The sequence below is a fragment of the Lepisma saccharinum genome, chromosome 25 (assembly GCF_977018435.1).
Source record: "Lepisma saccharinum chromosome 25, izLepSacc3.1, whole genome shotgun sequence".
NCBI lineage: Eukaryota > Metazoa > Arthropoda > Insecta > Zygentoma > Lepismatidae > Lepisma > Lepisma saccharinum.
The window spans coordinates 23,886,099-23,907,148 of record NC_139253.1 but is presented as its reverse complement, the minus strand read 5'-3'; the positions used below and the strand labels follow the sequence as shown (position 1 = coordinate 23,907,148).

Below are 21,050 nucleotides of genomic sequence, written 5' to 3'. Positions count from 1 at the left end.
GAGGTTTGAATCACAGCCTCTGCCCCCCTCTTCCCCCACCCCTCCTCCACTCATGTGGCTTAAAAAGCTACTTGAGGCGTGGAAGTCACGCTATCACGGGGCGTTATGGATCGATCACCTGGTCAGCCGGCCACAGGTAGGGCAGGGGAATGGAGAGAAAGGGCAGTCCATTGCTGATGACGTCACGATCTGCAGCGATCCCGAAAGTTTCGACCTCGAACAACATCAGAGTTCCTCGAAAGAAAGCCGGGGTTGGATCCCGGTGTCTTAAGGTAACAGACCTGGATAACGATGTCGCCTCCATGTGTTCGATGTGCGAAGTGCGGGGCCTCTGCTTCCTGTGGTGTTCTAGGACCGGGTTAGCGGACGTCGTCTGTGCCCAGTGGTCATGGATGGAGCACAAGTGGAAGACTGCGAAGTGCGTGCGTTTGAGAGGCAAGAGTGCGCGTGCTAGTGCGTATCCGCAACCATGGGCAAGGACAAGAGATCTGTGCGGGTGAAGAAGATCCTTGTGGAGTCGCGGGGCTCGGAAGACGAGACCGACCGAACCCGAAAGAGGTGGTCGCTGCGTAGGAAGAAGAAGCCTGTGTTCATAGAGCCCGTGGTGAAACCGTCCACGATGGTTTCGGGTTATGAAGGCCTGACCTTCCACTCGCGTCCCTCCTCGATTTTCGGGTCGGTTCAGAAACCGCGTCGTTCCATCCTGAAGAACCCCTTCCCGGGATTAAAGGAGGCGCTGTCTTCGTCCCCTCGGAATGCGCGGACGGCAGGGAAGAGGGGCGTGTCGGTTTTCCCAGGTTCGGAATCGTTCACCGTGCTTCCCCTCGACAAGAGAACAAGGTTGCCTCCCCCTCCCCCTCGGACTCCACCGAGCCACCGTGTGACCCCACCCTCCGTGAGGAAAAACATTGATATAGCCCCGTTCGTTATCTTGTCCGGGGGCAGCGACGAATCTGATCAGTACAAATCGGACAGTGAGAACTCGTCGACGAGGCCGAGCATCGTCGGCGACGACGAGTCGTTCTTCGGCAGAGGGCGCTTGAAATCGCGCTCGAGCACGATCCCCCCGACGAACAGGACTCGCATGGCACAGCCGAACGATGGCACCCGGCGCACAAGGGAAGGGAGGTCCCTCTCCAACACATCTTCCACGTCTCGGTCCGGCGTCAAGCAAGGGCGTGCGTCTCCAGGACGCACCCCTACGCAGCGCGTCACCAAGTCTCCTCGGAGCAAGGCGGCTGTTTTGTCTTCCTTAAACGCGAAAAGAAGAAAATCGCCCTCGCACGCCTCCGTCCCTCTCGAGGAGACGATCGTCGACGACGTCGTCGACGAGATCGAGGTGAACGAATACCTGAACGGTCAGGAGTACGTTCAGATGGTGGAAGATATGGAGGACTATGGGGATTCCGAAATGATGGTTGCCATAGAGATGGACGAACCGGAAGTGATCGGTGTCGAAATCCCGAACGAAGCACAAAACAGGGTGACCAAAAGTAACGCGGCGAACAAACGTTCCAAAGCAGTTACCCGGAAAGTTGCTGTCATTCACGAACTGAACAAGACAGCGGCAAGGCGAAAGGTAGTCCCAGTGATAATTCCAATCAGACATAACGTGAGATCTGGTATGCAAAATAAAGTTCCGAATACAACTTCAACGTCATCAAACTCTAGATCACCCAGTCCGCCAAAACGGGTTAACACGAAAGCTTCCACGTTACCACAGAAAGGTCCGTCAAAATCACCGCAGGCTTCAAAACAAGGAAATAAGCCTGACAAAAATTTCCGCTTCATCCCAGTGAAATTCAATTCCTCGGGTAAATCTAAAGATAGCAAGTCGCACCCGATGAAAAATCCCGCAAACAAGAAAACGGGTTCCGGCGAACAAGTGAACAAAGCATTGCAACCTGACAAGTGTACAACCGTAACACCAACCTCCGCATCGCCGCAGCCCGCGAAATCCACAGTGACTTCCGCAGCCGCGAACACCAAACCTGTGACGTCGACCACGTCGTCGCATCCGACGACTGTGACGTCATCGTCGACAACCTCCTCCATCACTTCCCCGGCAACAACGACGAGTAACCCTACACCAAGCAGGTCGACGTCCTCGGCACCCGTTCCAAGTGCCTCGAAGAACACCAGCAGCAACCCTGGAACGAAGTCCGCACCGACGGTTCACGTTAATCCTGGTGCAGCGACGCTGGCGGTGGTAAGACTAGGATCATCCACCGCAACTTCCAGATCTGGCAACGCCCCCGCGGAAAGTGTCGCGGCGCCGCTACCAGAAATCAAAGAAACTACCTCACCTTCCCCGAACACGAGCAGTGAAAAAGTGCCTAAAACTAAAAACGCGCCGAGTAACGTCAATACCGCAATGACTGCAACAATGAAAACGATTTCAGCAACAAAAGCAATGCGCAAGGACAACCGTCCCAATCAGAACAAAGTTTCGGCAACGGTGCACAGGAACCCAACAGAACCTTCCAATGACGGTACTAACAAGGCAAGTGCAACGGCAACAGAAAAGAAGCCAACAACAACAACAGAAAATAAGCCAACAACAACAGAAAATAAACCATCCAAACCAGTCGAGAGTTCCGAAGAAAGAACTTCCTCAAAAATCATTAAAGGGGACCCGGAGGCGGAGTCCCAAAGTGGTAACCAAAAACAGCCCAATTCCGTTAAAGCATCGAATAAAGCAGACCCCTCAGTGAAACCAGAAGACTCCATAACGAAAGCCCCCAACCAGAACAAAACCCCCAACGACATCGCCGCTGGATCTTCCGAAAGCAAGGACATTACCCCCGCGCAGAACAACAAGACCTCAGCCGCCGGACAGGCGAAGAAACTCGGCAAGATCAACAAGGCCGGAGCCTCCAGCCCCTCCATCGTCAGCGCCAATTCGGAAAAGCAGGGGTGAGTGTCCGGGCGTATCGCCCTGCATGTTTAACTATAGGTTTTATCTTACCGCAGCGTAAGGAGGCAAGGGGCGATCCCGGTTCGAGATAAGGCTCGAAATTGGGACACACGCAACTTGCTCGAGACGTGATATGGAAAGAAAGATGCAAATGATGTTTGTTGTTGATACCGTTCCTTCGAACTGAAGAATGACGCCACTGCAAAGTAGGTTAAGCAACTCCTGAGAACACCATAATTTTCTCCTCCCTATTCGTTCTTCACATGAATATTTATATATTTAAAACGGATTCGCTCATCGGCGTGGAAATGCCTACGGTTTCCATAACTCACATTTTCTTTAAGTTCTCTTCTCTTGTGCAATCTCCGTGGGAATTTTAAGTCTTAAAGCGCGTTAAAATAAATTAGCGAACTTTTAACATACTTACGTCACCAAACCAATAAGTAATTTTACTATAACTGAAAAATGTAACTGTATTCCAGTTTTGATATATTCACTATTTTAGTGTGAACGTTAACCACAAGATATTTTCTATTTACTAACAATCAGAACGTCATAATTATGAAAAATGTTCCCAAATAAGGGAACTAAATATAAGCTTAACAATAAAACGTATATAATGCGAGAAGTGAAAACGTTGTGTGGACGTTAAACATATCACACCAGAACAAAAATACTCGTTAAAGTGTTATGCGAAAGTTCACAATGGCAATTAAAATTTGAATTAAAACTTAGATTTCCACGAAACGTATCTAACCAATTGAAAGCTAGATTAATATTAATGATCTGAAACGTATTACATAGTTATAATCTTGTGTTTTTATTAGACGCGGAAATAACGTGCTAGAGAATGTATATATTTAGTTTTGTATTTGCGTTCATGAGTACTTTCCTAGGTAAATAAACATTCTGTTTTGTACAGAATGCTTTGTGTATTGACAAGTACACGGATTATCTACAAACTCTCAGACAAATACTGCTTCCATTGCAAGAATTTAAAGTGATTGTGAGTAATGTGTGCTTCTTCGGTAGGGGGGATGTTTATCCATTATTGGGAGTTGAAACCATGTGTAATAAAAATACTTGCAATGAAATCCACTTTTTGTGGGGGTGAATACACATTATTATGATCAGTATTTATAATACTTAGAGGAAAATTGAATTACATAATGTGTGATATATTTCCTCACATAAATATATTTCCTAAACATCCAGTCTTGACTCTACCGGATTTCATTCATTGTTACTGAAGTCTATAACACTCGTATGAATCATTTTCTCTTCTTACAGAAGTTCAGCCTTTTGTGTAGTACCCATATTTAAATAAACATTTGTTGGATCCTTACATATGAATTTCCAAAGATGGATTATTTCGTCTTACGGTCTTCTTGTTTCTTCTTGCTTCAAATTTATCACATTTAATGCCTTACGAAGCCAACATTAACCAATTCTCTGATTTGATTTGATTTTTGTTATTTAGCATCGCTTTTCTCCCACACTGGGCTAATCGCAACGATGGGAATGAGTGATATACAATGAAATTATTGAAGGGACACTTACAAAGAACACCCATGCCCTGGTCGCGATTCGAACCCTGGACCTCTAGCGGGCTGTGATTGATTGACTGATTGATTTGCTTTATTTCATTTAGCTCCTTGTGCCACTTTTGGCTAATTTGCAAATATAGGGATGAACAATGATATGATGAAATTGATGATGAATGGACCCTCACAAAGATCCATGCCCAGGCCAGGATTAACTCGAGACCCCTGTCGTCGTAGCGCGATGTGCTAAACATTCCGCCACAAAGGTCGGCATTAACCAATTCTTGAAATAAAATTGAGCAATAGGAGGGTATCAGCTTCATGATTGTAAGATATGTTGTTAACAATTGCACGAAAAAGGCTTTAGGCGCGAATAAAGACAAGTTTACGTTGAAAATCCAATTGTAACATTTATGTTACAACTGCGACTATTATATTGAAGATCATATCGTATTTGGAGGAGGTGGTTAAAGCCACTCCTGGCGGGGATGAAAAAATTTTATCTGTTGCCGAGGATACTAACTGGGGGAGGGGGTCCTGAGGATACCTCCTGGATTAGTCCTAATACATCTAGTCTATGTTTTAATAATATACAGCGAGCATGAGCGAAAACCTTACAGATCAGTTATTCTTCTGTCGGAAAGTTTCAATATTGAAGTTATTTTTGAAGGAGCAAGTATATTGGAAAAGAATAAACATAAAACATTCGTAAAAATGGCTTTCGTAAAATCAAACAATCCTGGATATTCACTTAATATAATAATAGAAAAGGATATATCTTTGTATGGCCACTTCTATAACTCTACAGGAACCTATTCCATGCGATTTGAGATGTCATGTAAATAACTTTCATTTATGAAGCTCCTTGAATGTATTGAATGAGAGTTGCATTTTCATATAATGCGCCCTCCTTCCCCACTCTCTTCTACGAGTATAAAAGACCCAATCGAAGGCTACGACCTTCGGGGGAAGGAAGGGGGGCTGAAGGCAAGGAATGAAAGAATCGATGAAGTCAGTTTTTTTTTCCTTTTCTGTATGGATTGAGACAGTGCCACAAATATAAAGTTTCCTTGCAAACCAAGGAAAGACGAGAGGCTGTCTGGCGAAGAGAGCATAGTTCAGGAAAGAAAACTTGCCTTAGAAATCTCTGGACTTGTTCGTGTGTTAGTAAGAACAGCAAAATGAAGATGAGCAAGTGTTTGTGGTGATCTTCATAAGAGGCGATTGCCAGAATGGTCAGAAGTATTGAATATTTTAAAAATTTAGCAACATCAGATGCTTTCTTAAAGTCTGATTAACGTCAATTATCGTTAATAAATTTGTAGATATTGGTTTGAAACAATAGGGATGACATATAATTATTTTTACTTATATACCTTTCTTGATCATATAAAAAAAACATCTAAACAAGGGGTTCCAAAACGTTTCCGTTTCACGGCGCCCTTAGTGTTTCAAGATTTTTTCCGCGGTGCCTAAGTCAGAATGTAGGCATATCTAACGCTTGCAACGCTTAGTTAGTGTGATTAGGTTGCTTGCCTTAAGCTAAAACAAAAACACATATTTCAAATTCAGAAAAATTTACATGTAAAAAGTACTAAATAAGCACATATTTGGAACAATCGTATCATTGATTGAATTTAAAATTATAATTAGTGGGACACATTTCGCATTTCGCGGCGCACACTGTGGGAACCACTGTTATAAGCTGTTTCAGTAGAGAAAAAGTACATATGACATAAGTAATAAATTTTATTTACTTACCTTTCTCGATCACATAAAACAAATTATCATCTAACCCGTTTCAAGCTCATATAGAGTAGACCGGGGCAAAAGCCCGCCCCTAAGGGATTTTGAATTTTTGACAAAATGTGTGAAACCTTTCTAATCAAACTTTTATTGACTGAGATAAACTGGAGTTAGTAGAATACAGTGGAATGTTAGTTATACACAAAGAAAAAAATGTATATGTAATACAAGCAAAAAACATAGTACTGCATTTTGGGATTTTTGCCCCAGGCCTAGAGCAAAAGTCCCCAACACACTGGGGTAAATGTCCCCACGTCTAAACAGACCTGCAAGTCTTCAATTAGGCTAACAATGGTCACATGTGAATTCACCAATACCTTCAATGCTGAGCAGCCCTCATGCCACCAATCCCTACAGCGATGACACTGGATCCAATCTTCAACAGGAGAATCTGAAAATGCTTCACCACAACCAGGACATGTCGTATTCGAGTCATCTGATTGGACCTTTTTGACTACCTTTATTGTGTTCGTTTTGCGAAGTAGCTTTTCACCGGACTTGGCTCTTTGCACTTTAGTGTTGCTTTCCTTTTCGTTTTTTTGTTTATCAAGAGTAGATTTATACGGTGATCCGGAGATAATTTCAGATTTTTTACCTACACATCTTCGTTTTACTTTTTCTGTAACTCGTGTAAGCGGTCGTATTCCCTTGGTGAAACATGGTGTGACGATTGTGATGTTGGAGACTTTTCGTCTTCGTCGCTCGATTGTGTGTCGGACAGTAAGTGTCGTCTTACCCCTGAGTGTCTGACTCGTACAATCTGTTTGGTGGTGTCATCTAGCGATGCCATCTGAAAATATGTTGCACACATTGAAAACAATTAATGGTATTTTATATATCACAGTCAGGACTAGTTGTTTTCATTAAGTTAATAATGTTTCTACATGTTCACATGCTTATGTAATATTACATCAACCAAGGAAAAAACGTATCTTACCTCATAGTTGAGTTGATTTTATTTGCTTCTGTTCCAAACTGCGTCAATACAAGGCGGCCATGACACTGTCCTCTTGTGGGTTTCAGTGGTGCCAAAACTGTGTTTCTTTACCATACTCTTATTACGAATTAGGACTTTTGTCCCATGGGGGCTCTTGCCCCGGTCTACTCTATGAGTAGGAGATGTGGAGGAAGGGTCGCAAACATTATCCATATTGGTTATACTGGAGATTAAGTGAACAGCACCACGCTCCTTTTCCTCACAGGCATCGTTCATTATACGCTACCTGAGCCCCAGGCCTGCTCTGAAGCGACATTGTCCGAAAACATCCTACCTGAGACCCTCCTGAAAATGGACTTGGGTCTCACCCGTGGGAGTCAGACACCCTACGACTGGACACTGACGCACAAAGGCACGTAGATACATATGGAGAAGGAGGGAAGCCTTACAGATGCTGGAGATGATTCTCTCTTTGAAAACACCACAATTAATTTAAAATGTAACGTGAACACAGTTCGCTCTCACAGAATAAATCGTTGTTAGTGTTATGAAATGGTTTTACTTGTGTGGACATTAAAACTCTCTCCTGAGAGGAATACATACATATATTAAATGTTGAAGCTGTGCTAAAGAGATAATTTTTAATGTATATTGATCAGAAGAAGAGCTGTTGGTGTGTTCGTTCATAATTCCTTATATTTTTGAGTAGTTAGAAAATATAACTTCCAGGGAACAAATATCACGAATATTCAACTAATTTACAAAATATCACGAATTTTTAGTGATTAGAATAAGGGACTACACGAAAGAAACCAAATTGAATTAAACCTTTCCGAAATATTATTTGTACCGAAAGGAAAGCTTGGGTACAAGGTGTACTTTTTTTAGTTGAAGTTATGTCTAAGAAAAATCGTTTATAGAATTCAGACGGGGTGATACTATGTAAGGTCACAAATAGTAATATTCTTCTAGGAGCAATGTCCAACCTGCTTCTTTTGATCTCATAGTTGGAAACATTGGAAGCCCAGTCAAAGTAGTGCTTGAAAACCAAACAATCAAGTGCTTTATTTGCAATATAAATGTCGTTCTACGAACATAACAACTTTTCTGCTGATAGTGTAAGAAACAAAAACACTGTAATTAAGAATAGATGTGCTTAAGATGCAGCATGTTTTGTTTTAATAATTTTAACTTTCAATATATCTGTCATCTCCATTTACGTAATACAAAGGCAATGTGACTTAAAAATTCGTCTAAAACATTTACAAGTTTCACTACAAGATTAATCACATTGGTTTCCTTAGGATGAGAAACATTTATAGAAAGAGATTTATGTTGTGCAAAATAAGGTTTTCGCTTAAGCGGATATATGACAAAAAATATCTACGGCACACTTAATAAAAGCCAGCTTTAGCTTCCAAGATATTTATTTACATATTTTTGTTTGAATTTTATATTTCTATATTTTGAAAACCCAGAACGTAGTGCTAATCACATCACTTAAAGTATGGGTGAGACGTTGAATGTTTGGGGCATTATTTCCATACCCCTTAGTCTTATGCACCTTTACAAGGGATGGTTTTAGCAATATTAAAGGAAAGTTAAACCGCAAAAAGGCTAAACAGAGTTAAATTTACATCATAGTAACTTGAAATCAAATCAATAAATATTCTTCCACGAGAAAGTTAAGCTAGGAAAACTCGGTTCACCTTGTACCAAGAGAAAAAGAAAAAAAGTAACCATTATTTGCCATGCAAACCCACATATCTGCTACGTTTACAACTCGTTGATTCATTGAATACCAGCATGATTCCCAGGTATATGCGTGAACAAACCTCTACTCTCTCTCTCTCTGGGTAGATGCACGAGTCCTACCAGTACAAGGTGCCGCAAAAAGAACGCATGTTTTTGGAATAAGTATAACGTCGTTGCTTATCAAGATACAAGTTCCGCATTGCGACCAGATTTGTTTGTCTGCGACTTCTTTCTGTGGGGTTACTCAAGTCGAAAGTCTACGTTCGCAAACCTCGCACCGTCGACGAGTTCAAACTTGCCATTCGTGAAGAAATTACAGCTGTGCCAGATGAAATGTTGGCAAGGGCAATGCGGAAGTTTGAGGAGAGGCTTCGGATGTGTGAACAGCAACAATGACATCATCTTCAATACTCAAATCATAACTTTATACCTATCCAAACTGCATTTCTTACCGATGGTTTTGGTGTTAATAAAACATTTGCATCTTGATAATCAACGACGTTACACTTATTACAAAAACATGCGTTCTTTTTGCGGCACCTTGCGTGTATGTTCACGCTACTTACTCCTCTCCCATTCGCAGTGATGCATGTTGCTTATTAGCCCAACAAATGTAAGTTCAAAACAAGTGCTGGACACTTCTATGCGCTTTTAACCATGCTTTTTAATGTCGTCGCCATGTGGGAGTCAACCGTGAAATAATCTTGGCCCATCCACCTAAATACAACTAAATAGCCTACATGAGAAATTTTCAAAATCATTTACAGAGAGAGAGAGAGAGAGAGAGAGAGAGGGGGGGGGAGAGAGAGAGTTAGACAAATTAAGAGAGAAGAAAGAGAGAAAATGAAAAATAATAAACATTAGGTACTGCGAGTGAAGAATCCATGGCTCATGACCATCCATAACGTCAAATGATTTTATCTTATTTTATGTCGCCACTTTTCTCTAATCGCGGCGATGATGATGATGTTACAAGATGACTCTGATGAATGACTATCACAAACACAAGCATTATAGTGTTTGTGGGTCCAGTCTGAAAATCTAGTAAGCCTGCAGGTATTCCAGGGTGGACTTCATGCAAAGTAAGTTTTTCAAAGCATTTTCAAGTAATACAATGATTTGACTAATTATTTAGTTAATTATACACTTCATGCAAAATGTATACTTAACCAATGGGAGGAGTTTGATCTCTTAAACACTCTTCTTATAAACGACAATGAGGGAGTTCATATATGGATCATGTTACAGTCCTTAGATGTTTTCAATTACTATTAAAACTATCTAATAGTAACTAAGAATATGTTAGTATATTTTAATAAAATACTTGTTTATAGCAGCAAATTTGCGAAAACTTGTTTTGAAATTTAATGTATAGTCACCGGCAATACAAATGGGACACTTATGGAGATTTCACACCGAAGAAACACGCGACATGCTACACGAGACACTTGTCGCTTGGAAGCCAACACTCAGTAATCAATGCAACCTTTCGAACCGAAGAGACACGGCAAGATGCACGTGTCGCGTGTCGCTTACGTGCTTCTCGGACTGTGCCGTTTTCTCAATACCATGCATCGTGTTGCTTCAGTTTGTTGTTAGCGCATGCGCAGCGAATGCTTCATTCCAACGAGCTGTATTTAGACTCTAGAAGATAGCACAACCGGCATCATGTTTGAACCTCTAATTTGTTGATATAATAAAGTATCGATACAATGTTTTAACAATGTTTTAAGATTTAAACACAACGTTCATTTCGCTTTATCAAGTTTTTTGATGCAGTTATCTATCGGCTGTAATTTGCCTTCAAAATCGTGTAAAGAGGCCATGTTTTGGCCTTTTACCTAACTGCTTTTATTTGAAAAAGTCAGCTTATGCAGGCACTTTAGTCCAAAATATATTAGTCAACATGGTAAAGTACTCTAGTGCATTGTTTTTCAACCGCCGGGCCGCAAACCGATACCGTGCCCTCGTATCAACTATACTGAGCACCGAAATGTTCTGCTGAAACTGGCTGACAACTATCATAATCCCAATATCATATTTGAGTTGTGAGTTTTCGTCACAAATAGACTGATCAGAACTGGATCTGCCCGGTGCCTCCCCGGTTATCGAACCCGGGATCGCTTAATTACAAGGAGACGACGTTACCACTTTGTCTTCCATATGTTTATATTTGTCAACAATCTTACACACGTAATAAAACAATTATTACTTTTATGATTATGCTAGAATTTATTTATCAATATTTAATTTCATAGGTACAGTCACTGGCACTTCTGGGTTGTAATGATTCCATTGAAAGTCAGTGGGTTTGTTACAACCGATCAGTGTCCGTGACTGTACATGTTAATTCATGCATAAAATCTTCAGTACTGTAAAGATTTACGAGGAAAATTGTTCGGCTAAGGACATTGACTTAGAGAAATACCGTGACATGGTTTCACTAAGGTTGAGAACCATTTCTCTAGTGTTTAGGTATTCGCTTCATTCAGGCTTTATTCAGCATATACAGTTTGAGGTCAGTGCATATTATTTTTCAATTTTATCATGCACAACATGCCTCTCCCAAGTTTCAATAACTTGCACAAATTTTACAACGCAATTTACATGTAACAATGTGTCTTGTTAAGTTATTTTTGGGTGACTAATAAACTGATTAATGCAATTATATCGGTACCATTATGCAAACTGAGCAAAGAAACCAGTGTCGCTTGCCGCGTGTCGCGTGCATCTTGTGTCTTCGGTGTGAAACACTCGTGTCGTGTGTTTCTTCGGTGTGAATTCTCCCTTGGGTCCTGAAATACCTGATTCCCTGCAAGGCGTGATGTGTATTGCCTAACTTTACGGCGGTGGTGGAAGTTGCCATTGAACATTTGCTATTAAAATCAACTTATCACCGTCGAGTTAGGCAACACACACAACGCCATGTAACGAAGCAAGAATTTCAGGATCTAGGTGTCCCATCATTATTGGCGGTGACTGTACGTTGGCAAATAAAGGAGGGTTTCATTTTTGTTATTAAGCCTACCTTCTCTGCCAGTTTGGGATAGCCGCGACGATGATGATGAGTAATGATATGATGAAGGAAAAATCAAAAAGAACTCCCATGCTGAGGCCGGGATTCGAACCCGGGAACCCTGTCGTCGTATTGCGCTGTGCTAACCACTTCACCACGGAGGTTGGCGAAGGAGGAGAATGGTTGTTTATATGAATACTATCCAATTACATTCCTGAACGAAAGATGAAAACGCCCCAAAACACACGCTACCTTCCCCAGACTTGTCCACATTCAGCCTTTTCAGAACTGCAATATTGAATCTGCCATCAAGCTTTCTGTTCCCCATAACGCAAGTGTCTCTCAACGCCTGATTTAATATTCCGTATCCCTCCCTTCACGGAGCCTCCATAATTACATCTCCCCTTGCCCTACTAAACGTCTCGGCTAATGATTTCCGTTGCCGGAAGGAATAAAAATTTCGCTCGTCACATCCCCTCCACGAGCAAGGGGTTCCCTGTGCACCCTTCCTTTGTTCATTTGTTATCCCCTTCCCTCCCTTTTCATTCTCTTCTGAGATGTATAAATTTATGTACTTGTATTCTTCTTCATAAAAATGCTCATGCAGTTGGAGAGAACCCCCACTTTACGACTGCCTATTCATCTTTCACTTCGTGCTGTGCTTTTCTTGTCGCTGAAAATACTGATACTGTTTCTTTTAGTTTCCTCACTAAGGCTGTAGTGGAGCTTTGGCAGTACATTATACATACTCTCCATTCTAAAAACCTCTTTGATATTCCAAAATATGAAAAATTACATACGCCTATAATTTCTCCTTGCTTTCACTGTTATCCAGATATTATCAATAGTAATCGCGAAAGTATTGACAATATCTAGGTCTAGTCGAGCCTTTGATTCCGTTTGTCTTCATGGTAACACCACGTGCGTCGCCAAGGAGGCCCATAGTAAAATAGTCTTAGTCCCCTCCCACAGCCTATATGAGAAGTTTTTATAATCATTTATCCATACACAAGGATGAAATAAAGAGAAAGTGACAAAATAAATGAACGACAGAAATAGAGAGAGAGAGAGAGAGAGAGATACAGAGAAAGAAATAAACAAGATAAAAGATACAGAGGGAGAGAGAAAGATAGAAAGAGAAAGGATGAAAGAAGAAAGAAAGGATAACACAAATGTAGCAATAGGTAAAGAAAGAGCAGAAGAAGACCCCAGTTGAAATACACCCTTGAGCTCACACAAAGGAATTTCCCTGGCGACATTACTGGACTAAAAAAACCCTGAATGGGCGGGTTATTCGAGGAAAATGATCATCCTAAGAGTGATGACCAAGTGTTACGAAGAATGACGGCAACGCTATTTCAAAACGAACAGAAAAAAGTGTTACAGAAATATAAATAGACGTCCCGATAATTCCATGAAACTTGTCCATACTGTTGAGAACAAATACGATAATAGGGACTGGATGTACTAGATATTGTAATATCTGCCACCACATGTTTTTTTTTTTTATTTGCTTTATTTTACTTCGCTTTTTGTGTCACCTTTTGGCTAATTTACGAAGATGGGAATGAGGGATGATATGATGAAAGGACACTCAGAAACATCCATGCCCAGGCCAGGATTCGAACCCGGGACCCCTAGCGTCGTAGCGCGATGCTAACCACTCCGCCACAGGGGCCGGCACCGGACATGGAGATAGACGGATCCACCTACTTAAATTTCACTTTTTTCTTGATCTATTTTTCTTTCGGTATCTTCACAACATAGGCGCCGACTCCATGGAGCTTGGGGGGGCTCGGGCCCCCCCAATGTTAACGATGTGGGGACAGAGCCCCCCAAATAATTTTACTTAAGAGAATCTAATGTATTATTTTGCTTCTCTTGTAAAGTTTACTCTGAATTGTGTCACATGAACTTAACTTTAAATACACATTTGAAATGTTTTAGACCCTCAACTTTGGAGGGCTGAGACCGCTAAACCATCAACTTTGGGGGGGGGGCTATGACCAGAGACAGCAAAACACATGATTTATTACTATATACTAAGTATGTAATTATGAGTACTGTTAAGATTTTTACTAAAAAGAGTTTCAAAAGACGGTGTGCATGAACTAGGGTAGTGGATGGAACGTTCGGGGTTCGGGCTACAAATGGCTCTTACATGACATTCAGAACGAGATCATTGATATGTTAGGGAGATCTGTTTTGCGCTCCGTGGTAGCAGATATTAAAAGTCGGGAATATTTTGATATTATGGTTGACGAAACTTGTGACATATCCATCCGTGGACAATTAATATTCTGCACTCGAACTGTGAATAAAAATTTTGATATTTTTGAGGAATTCATGGGCTTTTATGAGATTCCGAACACTGAGGCCAAAACTTAAAAAAGGGAGAGAGTGATTCATTCATTCATTTAATTTATTTCAGTGATCAGAGCCCCCCCCCCCAATATTTTTTAGCCCGACCCTGTGGCCGAGTGGTTAGCACATCGCGCTGCGACGCCAAGGGTCCCGGGTTCGAATCCCGGTCGGGCTTGGTTGTTTGTGAATGTCCATTCATCAATTTCATCATTTCATCACTCATCCCCATCTTCGCAAATTAGCCAAGAGGCACAAAACGCGAAGTAAAATAAACTAAATCAAATCAAAACCAATATTTTTTACAAGTCCGCGCCCCTGCTCACAATAACATGATAGTAATACAAGGTAGAGAGCAATTTCTGCAAGGCAACAATCTTATAACAAAAACTAATGATTGAATAAGTAAAAAATACTTTTTTAAATTTCTACGTCCAGAAACAATAAAATTAATAATATTAATATATACACTCCATTTAAAATCATTATTAACAAATATGAAAGTCTATACGGTCTTATGGGTCCCAAAAATAATAAAGCTTTTTCATCTCAAGTAAAATTATATCAGAGACAATAGACCAGACAGTCCAGCCATCATACCACCCAATTAATATACTAATAATTACGCTACCTTTTCACGGTCAGACTATCGCGGCAATTAAATAAACATCAATGAGCATATCAATCCCTCACTTTCTAATACTCAAAAGCTCTAAAACAATACCTGTTCATCCGCAATAAAACTGCAGGATGGGGAACACCTACAACATTAAAAGTATAGAGTTTACATTTCGAAGAAAAAAATGCAAATTTTATACAATTTTAGGCTTTCTCTCACCATGAAATATAATTCTCACTTTTGATTACTTGAGGTTGTCCGAGAGTTGAATGGTTAACCTTGCACACTCGCATTTGGTACGTGTTTGTATTATTTTTGTTATTTAGCGTCTTTTTTTGCCATTTTCGTCTAATCGCGACGATGAGGATGGGTGATGATTTGATGCAGAGACACTCACAATGAACACCCATGCCCAGGCCGAGATTTGAACTCGGGAACTTAGCTGGAGAGCTCACATTTGGTGGGAGTCGTAGCATTGTTGGTGGCCCAGCATCGTATGGTCAATTGGAGAGCTGCTTGAAACAAAGAAGAAGTGGAATCCGATCTGGAAAGCCAGTGCAGCGATTGGATTGGACCACGCGTTACCCAATGAAAAGCTGTGATTCTGGAATTCGGATACGAATTCGAACCCCTATCCCTAGTTTGCGTCAGGAAAATTATTACTTTGCTTGCTTGCTATTGTGAAAAGATAGTAGAGTATGTTTATTTAAGTGAGCATTCCTGAAATCTGAGTTCGGATTTTCAGTTTTTATTTTAGACAGGCAATGTTAAAAAGTTTCATCTGTCGTAGCTGATTTCTTCGTTCCGATTTCCATTCCTCTGTTTAGACGAAAGTAGAGCAACATCTCAAAATACGGAACTGGAAAAGAACCGAACTGGCAGTCGTTTTAAATCCAACTCCTTCAATGATCAATGCTCTCAGGTAGTACTATTCCTCCGCCGGAATGTAAATTTGCATTTTTCGGACGTGGGTGGGGTTGAGGAAGAGGGGACTATTTTGAAATACGGATGTGGGATTGCGTGATATGATCTTTGCCCCCCTTTTTCCCGTTCGCCCTCGCAATTGTGTCGCCCAGCTGTTTCGTATATTGTGCCACAGGGTATTAATAGACGATCGATAAATGATTTAAAACCTACATTCGGGCGTGAAGGTTCGTGAACCCTATCTCACCTGTTAACGTAAAACCAGATGAAGATCTGGCTGCATTTCCAGGAGGGAAAACATTGCAATTCCAGCGTTTCAATGCCGAAGGGAACGGCATCCCTTGCGAAAATGTAACATGTGTCCTGCAAACCAAGTGAGTGGAGAATTTGCATAAGAATTGTTCCTCTCACGCGAGGCGCTGCATTCGAATCGATCCTGTGAGAAACAGAAGAATGTCTGAGGCAAGTGTGTCACGGTGGCTGTGTGCTAAGCTCACATGGAAAGGTTAATAACCAAGCGTGGATATGGAAAGCTCATGATGTAAACGTCTATTCCTTTCGCTGGAATATGTTGGTCTCAGTCGCACTCCGTCAATAGAGTAATACACTGCTCTAAAGATAAAAATAGCAACTGCAGTAACGAACCATCAATGAAAATACTATTAGATTGAAAATAACAATATCAAAGAAAGCGCCAATAATAATTAATCCATTCTAGGTCTCACTGACAACACATTAGAACAGTGTTCACAACGGTGACACCTGCGACTTATTTTTTCTTATTACCTTAGCCTTGAATGTTACTAAATACTTTTTTCTTTTGAGTAAGTAGTGTATTGTAGTCACAAATGTTATGGGATGTACTAGTCTACGAATAATTGTAATAGTAACTGCATTAGATCGCAGATTAACAGAGCTGTCCTGTCATGGCTCTATGAGCGTCCCACAATCGACAGAAGTAGGGTATGGTTGGTGGACTACAATGTAAATCCTCCCAGCTAGATCCGAGGGATCCGCTGACCAACGACAGGTGCGGTCCTCCATTCATATTGGGGGTTAGGCGTAGAGCTGACAACTATGCACTGTAAAAAGACATGTCAAGAAACAGCAATATGAGGCCATGGATGTTCCCAAGGTAAAATATCCCCCATTCGGATCTCAGGGCGGGGACTACTTTGGGAGGTCCCTGGACTAAGGATAAGATCTACATTGAATAAGGATATTAAATTAGGCACCTGGAATGTTCTGAGCCTTTACCGGCCTGGGGCATTTCAGTGTACAATTAATGAGATAGTTAAGTATAAATTAGATGTAGTAGCTGTCCAGGAAGTTAGGTGGCCAGGAGAAGGGAATTGTAAAACTAAAAATTAGACTTTTTTCTATGGTGATACAGAAAATCATAATTTTGGAACAGGCTTTTTCATGAATAATAGAATTATCTCGGCTCTTAAAACAGTACAATTTATTAATGATAGGATATCTATCATATGCAGTTTTACAGGGTAGGTGGTGTAAAATTATTTTAATAAACATACATGCACCAACGGAAAGATAAAGATGATAATACTAAAGATGATTTTTATACAGAGTTAGAACAGGTCTTTGATAAATTTTCTCAGTATGATATGAAAATTCTGTTAGATGACTGTAATGCACAGATTGGCAAAGAAGAGACATTTAAACCCACGATTGGTAAAGAAAGTCTTCATGAATTAAGTAATGATAATGGTATAAGATTGATTACTTTTGCAACCTCAAAGAATTTAATTGTGAAAAGTACCACTTTTAAACATAAAGATATCCATAAATATACCTGTTCTTCTCCAGATGATAAAACTCATAATCAGATAGATCATATTCTCATTGATAAGAGAAGGCATACTAGCATAATTGACGTTCGCACATAGAGGTGCTGACTGTGCCAGTGACCATTATTTAGAAATTGCTAAATTAAGAGAAAGACTCGCAGTGATAATTCATAACCAAAATATAAATGAAACAGACGTAAATAAGAATTGGGAGCACATACGTAATGCAATAGAATCAGCAGCTAAGAAAGTATAGGATACTATAAACAAAGAAAAAGTAAGCCATGGTTTGATAATGACTGTCATAATCTAATAGAAATAAGAAATCTGGCTAGACTTAGGTGGTTAAATAACTCTGATGATACAAATCTAAGCAATTATAATAGAATAAAGCGAGAAGTTAACTGCACGTTTAGAAGTAAAAAAAGAGATTACTTGAAAAGCAAAATTAACGAAATTGAAACAAACAGCAAAAATAAAAATATCAGAGATTTATATAAAGGTACAAATGAATTTAGAAAGGGGTGGCAACCTAAAGTAAACTTGATAAAAGATAAAGACGGTGATTTTCTAGCTGACCCAAGCGATATTCTAAATAGATGAAAGAACTACTTTAATGACCTTTTAATGTTCATGTAGGAGATAAATCAGAAGTAAATGAAGTGCACACAGCAGAACCTTTAGTTCCAGAACCTAACTTGACTGAAGTTAAAGATGTTATTAAAAGGCTAAAGAATAACAAAACACCTGGCATTGATTTAATACCAGCTGAGTTAATTAAATATGGTGGAAATTCGTTAATATGTCATATTCATTAATTTGTTTAATATGGAATAAAGAAGAAATCCCTCAACAGTGGAAAGAATCCATAATTGTTCCTGTGTTTAAAAAAGGTAATAAAATGAACTGCAATAATTACCGTGGAATTTCTCTACTCTCAACAACATATAAAATATTATCTAACATTATTTTAACAAGACTAACCCCATATGCTAATGAAATTATAGGTGATTATCAATGTGGATTTAAACGTAAAAGATCAACTACAGATCAAATTTTTCACATTAGACAGACACTTGAAAAAAAGTGGGAATATAATCAAAATGTCCATCAGCTATTCATTGATTTCAAAAAAGCATATGATTCGGTCAAAAGAGATAAATTATATAATATATTAGTAGAGTTTGGAATACCTAAGAAGCTTGTTAGTATGATAAAAGTATGCACCAGTGAAACAGAAGGTAAAATTCGTGTGGGTATTAATGTGTCTGACAAATTTACAATTCATGATGGGTTAAAACAAGGAGATGCATTATCTCCATTGCTCTTTAATTTTGCCTTAGAATATGCTGTTAGGAAGGTAAAAGAAACTAACGAAGGAATAAAATTAAATGGTATGACTCAGTTGTTAGCATATGCAGATGATGTAGACTTATTAGGGGATGATGTAAATACAATTAAGAATAATGCTAAAATATTTTTCAAAACTGCTAAAGAGATAGGTTTGGAAGTTAACAAAGAGAAAACTAAATATATGCTTACAGGCCGAAACCAAGTGTTAGGTAATAATCAAAATCTAATTATTGATAACAACTCGTTTGAACCAGTTTCCAAATTCAAATACTTAGGAGTAATATTAACAAATGAAAATGATATTAAAGAGGAAATAAAAAGTAGGCTTAATTCAGGAAATGCATGTTACTTCTCTCTTCATAAACTTTTGTCTTCTCGTTTAATATCTAAGAAACTAAAAGTTGAAATATACAAAACAGTAATTTTGCCTGTAGTATTATATGGGTGTGAAACTTGGTCCCTTACATTGAAAGAGGAACATAAATTGAGAGTATTTGAAAATATGATCCTTAGGAAAATCTTTGGACCTAAAAGGGATGAGGAAACAGGTGAGTGGAGAAGGTTACATAATTTAGAACTACATAATTTGTATTCATGTCCAGATATTATTAGAATAATTAAATCAAGAAGACTTAGGTGGGCAGGCCATGTGGCACGAATGGGAGAGGAAAGAGGAGTTCGCAGGATTCTTGTTGGAAAACCTGATGGTAAGAGACCTGTAGGAAGTCCAAGACGAAGATGGAGGGACAACATTGAGATGGACCTAAAGAAATCGGTAGGGATGGAAAAGAGTATATAGAACTTGCTCAAGATAGGGACAGATGGAAGGCCTGTGTTGCTGCAGCCATGAACCTTCGTGTTTAAGAAGGCTAGAGAGTTAGTTAGTTAGTTATGTAAAACAATGTCTTATTGCGGTTGAAGGTTCCTATTAGTATGATCGATGAATGATCACATAAAATCTCATTGCTGATGGTCATTCTAATGTGTACTTTTTTTGGTATATCATTCTCGTCAACGTTTCTGGCGAGTTAATCAATGTTGAACTTCATTGCTCAATGTGATGTTCCAAACATTTGCCTAATGCTCACTAAAGGCTCATGCTAATTGATGTTTCTGTCACTTACAAGTTCTTCGTTGGAATATTTTTATTTAAGTAATTCCTGTAGAATTGGATTCCTCATTTTCCAAGAATAACTTTCGTGGACATTAATAAGTCTATTTAATTTACTTTTTTTCCATTCTCGAAACTGTTCCTTCTCCATTTATTTAATGTTCATGAAGGTTAGTGACTCTACGATTAAGTTTCGCGGTATTTAACTTGTAACTGGTGATTCTTGCACTACAATCTCAATACATCAAATTCATCAGTAATCTTTGTGGTGCTTGAATGCAGCAGGCAGATTACTTGAATGTGCAACTATAATAATTTAATGCGTAAGAAACCATGCTCTCTTGGTCTCGTTCTGCAATAATGGTAAATTACATCATCAAATGTTCTGAAAGCATTGCTTCATGCAGGAATGGTCACTGCCACCCTCTTTGAACAAAGTAAAACGTTTCTCAAATATTTCATTATTTTTTTTCCATTTTATTTTCGTTACTGCACTTTCTTTCTTTCATTGTAGTAGTTTCCTATCATATGTATTTTATTTTCCCCTTTCACAGATAGTTCATTCTTCTGCTTTTTCTCTTCTGTGTCTTCTTCCTGCATTTTAATATTTCTTTCTTACTTTCCCACCCTGTTCCTTCTCACTCTCTTAACTTCTCTTCTTTCTTTCTCACTATCTTTGCATCTCTTCTTCCTTTCTCACTCTCATAGCTCCTCTTCTTCCTTTCTCACTCTCATAGCTCCTCTTCTTCCTTTTTTACTATCCGCTTCGACGCCAAGGGTCCCGGGTTTGAATCCTGGTCGGGCTTGGTTGTTTGTGAATGTCCATTCATCAATTTCATCTTATCATCACTCATCCCCATCTCAAATTAGCCAAGAGGCACAAAACGCGAAGTAAAATA

The 21,050-nt window shown here is 39.7% G+C and overlaps 1 protein-coding gene across 1 annotated transcript in view; it reads left to right on the top strand.

The window, feature by feature from the left end:
• Nucleotides 1-207: 207 nt before the first annotated feature.
• Nucleotides 208-21,050, top strand: part of stum (mechanosensory transduction mediator stumble) — a 393,699-nt gene continuing 372,856 nt past the window's right edge. The window contains exon 1 of the mRNA XM_083112065.1: nucleotides 208-2,916. Coding sequence (XP_082968191.1) covers nucleotides 470-2,916 — 2,447 coding nt within the window. The 5' untranslated portion in view covers nucleotides 208-469. The remainder of the gene's footprint in view (nucleotides 2,917-21,050) is intronic.